General features: G+C 43.8%; 1 protein-coding gene across 5 annotated transcripts; it reads left to right on the forward strand.

Annotated features, from left to right (window-relative positions):
* Positions 1-1,219: 1,219 nt before the first annotated feature.
* On the forward strand, positions 1,220-5,776 carry LOC123085864 (probable LRR receptor-like serine/threonine-protein kinase At1g63430). 5 transcript variants are annotated; one of them, XM_044507578.1, is made up of 5 exons: positions 1,220-1,284; positions 2,149-2,220; positions 2,779-2,922; positions 3,004-3,123; positions 4,940-5,285. In XM_044507578.1, the coding sequence occupies exons 2-5, from the start codon at positions 2,177-2,179 to the stop codon at positions 5,199-5,201; spliced, it is 570 nt and encodes a 189-aa protein (XP_044363513.1). In that variant the 5' UTR covers positions 1,220-1,284; positions 2,149-2,176; the 3' UTR covers positions 5,202-5,285. The 5 variants fall into 5 exon arrangements, 4 of the variants coding, with proteins under 4 accessions (XP_044363513.1, XP_044363515.1, XP_044363514.1 ...); XR_006440028.1 differs by lacking the exon at positions 4,940-5,285 and adding exons at positions 5,367-5,537; positions 5,652-5,776 and having other exon boundaries at positions 1,224-2,220; XM_044507580.1 differs by lacking the exon at positions 4,940-5,285 and adding an exon at positions 5,367-5,776 and having other exon boundaries at positions 1,224-2,220.
* The last annotated feature ends 285 nt before the right edge of the window (positions 5,777-6,061 follow it).

Consider the following 6,061-nt stretch of genomic DNA (forward strand, 5'->3'; position numbering starts at 1 on the left):
GAAGTAACTACGGACGCCGACCAGGGCCAGGCCCACTTCTCACCTAGGTGGTCTCAACCTGCCCTGTCGCTCCGCCACAAAGTAACAGTCGGGGGCCGTCGGGAACCCAGGCCCACAACTACCGGGATGGAACCACCTGTCCTTTTATCCCCCTTATCGGAATCACTTGCGGGTACTCTACGAGCCGACCCGACTTTAGGCACATCATGTATCATGTATAATATGTATGTAGGTATATACCTACAATCACCTCCCAAGTAATCATGGCCCGGTAGAATAGCATGGTAGACGGACAAGAATGTAGGGCCACTGATGATAAACTAGCATCCTATACTAAGCATTTAGGATTGCGGGTATGGGTAACAACTGTAGCAACAGTGACAGGCTATGCAACAAAATAGGATTAACCGAAAGCAGTAACATGCTACACTATTCTAATGCAAGCAGTAAAGAGAAGGAATAGGCGATATCTAGTGATCAGGGGAGGGCTTGCCTGGTTGCTCTAGCAAGAAGGAGGGGTCGTCAACACCGTAGTCGAACTGGGGGTCGCCGGCAGTCTCGGGGTCTACCGGAAAGAAGTAGCGGAGGGGGAACACAATAAATAACAGAGCAATCAAAGCATCACAAAGTGTAACATGGCATTACATGGTGCTAGAGGTGACCAAACGTAGAAGTAGGTGCTATTGGAGAAGGGACAAAATATCTGGGAAAGTATTCCCAGTGTTTGACGTTTTCGGACAAACGAATCGGAGGGGTATTGTTGCACGTTTGCTATGCTAGGGATGTGTGGCCGACGAACGGAGTGCGTATTCGGATCCATCTCGTTTTTCTGAGCAACTTTCATGTACAAAGTATTTTCATCCGAGATACAGATTATTTTATATTAATTTTTAAAGTTTTATTAATATGCTGGAATAAAATTAGTTCGAAAATTATATTAAATGAAAATGCTAAGTGCACCTAGTAGAGTGTACACAAAAGTCCACACACAGGCTGACATGTGGGGCTAGTGGGGTGCTGAGTCACCAGGGCCAACAGTCAACATTGACTGGGTTGACTGGTCAAATCTGGGCATTTGGGCCCAGATCTCATTGGGCCATTATTTTAAATAGATTGTTTATTTTGTCTAGTTAGTGGTGGGGTCCGTAAGCCATACTCTATGTAGCACCTAAGGTTACTGCTAATACCTGTTTTACCCACAGTCCTTTTTAAAATGTCTAATCTGAGAAAAAGGAAACACTAGCTGGCAGCACATACGCGCACGGGCTCGTTCGATGCGTATGGGTAGGGTGCCGCCGCTGCCTCCGATCTACGCGGCGGCTGATCTACTTCTCTGGCCGTCCGCCGCCGCCGGCCGGATTCCTCCTGCTCATGTGCCTCTGATTTGGATCGAAGTCACGGCGATAGTGGTGCGGCGGCAGCGGGGGAGGAGGCGAGGGTGGCAGCGATGGGTGGTGAGGCCTGAAGATGAGGTTGTCCTTGTAGGAGGATGCCGGGGACGGGCAGCGCGATGAGGGTGGCGCATCGAAGTTGGAGACCGGCGTGTGTTCCGGCAACGGGTGGAGGGGCAGCCGTGCGGTGGTGGGGAGCAGCGGGTCCGTGTCCATGGCCGGACCACCGGGGCTGGGGGTTTCTTCCCGGATTGTCGATGAATATACTTGGGGATTCGTGATTCTCGTGTCCCTTGATGCGGTGCGAGATTCATGGGGATTTGGGGCGAGGAAGATTGGGGTGCGATTCGGGGGGATCATGCCTCGGATTCTTGGGGTCGTCGGGGATGCGGTGATTGAAGGAGAAGACGGTGGAGATAGAGAGGGAGGGGGAGGCTTCGGATTTCAAAAATAGACTTGGCTCGTTCGATACTGCCAATTCTTTTGGTGCTGATTTTGAGTTGTTAAGAACCCTTGATTGATGCAAATCTTAATTTTGTTTTATGTGGAGCACCAGTGTTGGGGATATCTTGTTAAACATCCAGTTCCCCTGACATGCATGAACTGTTCAGTATAGGATTCCCATCTTATGCAGCTATGTTTGCTCTATTTACATTGTTTTCTATCATGTGTTATGTTTGCAACATTTCCCTATGCTTTGATTGATAATATGTATTTTGATGTTTTTGCCTAATTTGTGTTTACCTTTGTTTCATAGGAACTTGTCAAATCTTGGTCTGAAGGGAATGTTATCTCCTGAGATTGGACAGCTTACTAATATGCATTTTCTGTAAGCATACTCTATAGTTCCTCTGGTGACGTATTTTTCTGAACACTTTGGTTTTGACATAACATGTTTCACGCTTTCAACCATAAGATAGTATTTGGTATTTCTGAAACTACCAACTGAATAAGAGTCATTTTGCACTTTGATATAGGCTATCATGTTGAGCATAGTAGCAAAGCTGAAACTTCGTAGTGTGTATGTTTTCCTGATGAGGCTTATGACCTCAACTTTTGAGCTGTCAATTAAGGCACATCAATCAACTTGGTGTATGTTCTTTCGTCGAGTGTAGTTGGATACAAGACAGGTGTTTCTTCTTGGATCTAGGGGACTTTTGAGAATACAATTTTGCATGGATCAAATTCAAGTACCACCCAGTGCTTTATGTAGTTTTCCTATTGCCAATACCATAGTAAATCTATCTGTTGAATTATGTATGCCCATTCAGGCACTCACCAAGAAAGCATCTTATGTCTACAGATATTATTTTTTGTATCTTATGTACTTGTGAAATGATGTTCGCCCTTCAAACTTTTCTGATCTATTTTCCTTCCATCCATACAGTGTACTGCACAGGAACTTGTTCTATGGTATTATCCCTAGAGAGATGGGAGATTTACGAGAGCTGAAGGTGCAGGATCTGGGGTACAATAACTTCAATGGATCAATTCCATCAGAGCTAATAAACATTTTATCCCTGGAATTTATGTGCGTGCGAACTTTGATATATGTTTTTTTTCATTTCTGTTTTACTTCAAAACTTGACTGACCTTACTATTTGAATTGCAGCTTTCTTAAAAGAAACAGACTTTATGGTGATTTACCTCTTGAACTAAATGAGCTCATCAGTCTGTGTGAGTCTCAGGTTCGCCACAGCAGGACTTTCTCAAATAGGATGCCTGCTGCAAGGTTTGTCTAAGTTTTCTTCTACTTGCATATCTGAGAGTTAAACTCGTGATTATGCAAGGCTTGAGTTAAATTTTCAAATCAAACAGGGATTTGAGCAAGCTTGATTTTGGTTAAAAAATCCCACCCTGTTCCTGCAATCACATGTATGTTAATGATATCTGAAATATTTGAGAATTATCTGTTTCGACTCAAGAAATATCAGACTTCTTTTAGGAACATGTCCTCCACAAAATGGTAAATTATATCCGAGTCGGCATCCCTGAAACCCAGCCCAAATCCACATATAACCTCACTCTGGACGAACCCTAGACCCAAATCTCTAGACAATGCCATGTTGAAAGATAGGCTTGCGAAGATTCGGCTCAAGAATTCCTGAGGGTACTTCTGTCTTTATCATATTTGTTCTCACACCTTGGCCGTTGTGTTTTCCCGCCGCAACGCACGCGTCGACCCGCAATGTTGTATCTCGGAAGGACACCTTTCGGTATTTGGGGTCAATGTTGCAGGAGGATGGGGGTATTGATGAAGATGTGAACCATCGAATCAAAGCCGGATGGACGAAGTGGCGCCAAGCTTCTGGCATTCTCTGTGACAAGAGAGTGCCACAAAAGCTAAAAGGCAAGTTCTACAGGACGGCGGTTCGACCCGCAATGTTGTATGGCGCGGAGTGTTGACCGACTAAAAGGCGACATGTTCAACAGTTAGGTGTGGCGGAGATGCGTATGTTGAGATGGATGTGTGGCCACACGAGGAAGGATCGACTCCGGAATGATGATATACGAGATAGAGTTGGGGTAGCACCAATTGAGGAGAAGCTTGTCCAACATCGTTTGAGATGGTTTGGGCATATTCAGCGCAGGCCTCCAGAAGCTCCAGTGCATAGCGGACGGCTAAAGCGTGCGGAGAATGTCAAGAGAGGGCGGGGTCGACCGATTTTGACATGGGAGGAGTCCGTTAAGAGAGACCTGAAGGATTGGAGTATCGACAAAGAGCTAGCTATGGACAGGGGTGCGTGGAAGCTTGCTATCCATGTGCCAGAGCCATGAGTTGGTTGCGAGATCTTATGGGTTTCACCTCTAGCCTACCCCAACTTGTTTGGGACTAAAGGCTTTGTTGTTGTTGTTTTGTAACGCACGCGTCGACCCGCAGTCCTCATATGAAGTGAACCAGAAGCGGTACATGCGAGAGAAAAGAAAAACAAACCCAACCACCTGCACGACCCTTCCTCTTGATCCCATCTGGACCTTTAGTATTCTCGGGATTTATCTGATTATGATGATGTTCCATACTGCTCTGGAGCCGACAACTTTTTGGACTGCTCGATGTCTATAACCAATGAGACTACTTTTTTGGTTGTTGGCTGGAGGCTGGAGCTATCACTGTGACTGAAATTTTCTTTTCACCAAAGTAAAATTATATGGTCATCAAAACCAACGACATGTTAACACTTGTCAGCAGTTTGCAATTTGTATTGCAGTATGCGTAAGCCAATGGTCAGACATTGTTGTTTTAGTCAGGAAATGTAGAAAACGTGTTCATGATTTATGTAGATTGGACAGTCCCTTCAAACTGCAGTATTCGATCTTGAGCGGACAATCTAACTATATGTTTCCTTATAGAAAATTGACTAGATGTTCCATGAATTGACTGATTAGTTTGGCCCGATCAGATTAAACTAGGTCTTGATTTGAAGGTCCAGTTAGGGCAGCTGGTGCTGGTTTGTTTGTTGTAATACTAACTATGCTACTTAGACAGAGACATGTGGTCTTTCTCATTCCTCGACATTTTCCTTTGCTACCAAGATTTTTCATTCTAGGTTGTGGAAAAACGGATGTAGCATTCCTTCTACAAGTTGTCATGAGTTGGGACATCGAAGAAGAGAGCCGACGAGAAGTTGCACAGCTGTTTGCTCCGGTGTCGCTTCCAATGGCGTTGCGCAAAGTGCAGATTGCAGGCTAGATGCGTATGAGTCCATCCCTACGTCCACGGTGTCGAAGCATAGGAAATCAAGTCAATTAGATAGTATATCTGGTTATGAAAGTGTCTTTTGTGTACGCAGTTTTGCCATTATTTTGTAAAAGCTTTGAGTTTTTGATAATGTAATTGTCTTACTAATAACACTTTTAATCAATTCGTACCAAGGCTAATAGCCAAGTTATGCACAAATTGTTCATGTTTTCTTGATGACTGCTATTGTCAGAAGATTTTTTTCAGCATTTAAGTAATACCGATCCCACTTTCAGTTATGTATATGCAAAGGCCAGTAGCAAGGAAATGACTGCTCCTTGCTGGTCAGATATTTCCTATTTCCAGGCTTTACTCATTCTACTTTTCGCACCATGCTGATTTGTGAATGAGAACCTACATGATCATCCACCCTGATTTGTAATTCGTAGGCACGTCCAGACACTCAGGTATGCAATATGGTTTTGCTCTTTTTTGTGTGATTGTCAGCATTCCCCACTGTTTCTTACAATCAGAGAAAAACAAAAGGAGATTTCACTCTACAATGGATGTCTTTCTCCCAGGCATATGTAATTCCGCTGCTCTGATTGCCATCTATCTCCATCTATCTTTGATGGCGATGATGTTCTACCTCAACGCACTCCAGGTCTACCTCCACCAGGTACGGTGTTGTGAGGAAACACCCAAGGTAAATGTGTGTGCTAGATTAACTACAGATATATACATCGATCCCATGAGTGATCACCGTGTAAATCAGCAGCAGCCAGCAGTACACGAACTCTCTTATAAATACTGAAAAAAATATCCTACTTATTTTAACTCAAAATTAAGCTACCATTGTTCTAAAAATATTAGAATTACTTGACTTTGAAAACAATATTCTGGTTGAATTTAAGGTGACCAGCATATACTTAATGCTTTAGTTTAATCTTTCAAAGTGGAAGTTTAAAATATTTATTTTAGATTTATACGG

This window comes from Triticum aestivum, chromosome 4A (genome assembly GCF_018294505.1).
Source record: "Triticum aestivum cultivar Chinese Spring chromosome 4A, IWGSC CS RefSeq v2.1, whole genome shotgun sequence".
In the NCBI taxonomy this organism is placed as follows: domain Eukaryota; kingdom Viridiplantae; phylum Streptophyta; class Magnoliopsida; order Poales; family Poaceae; genus Triticum; species Triticum aestivum.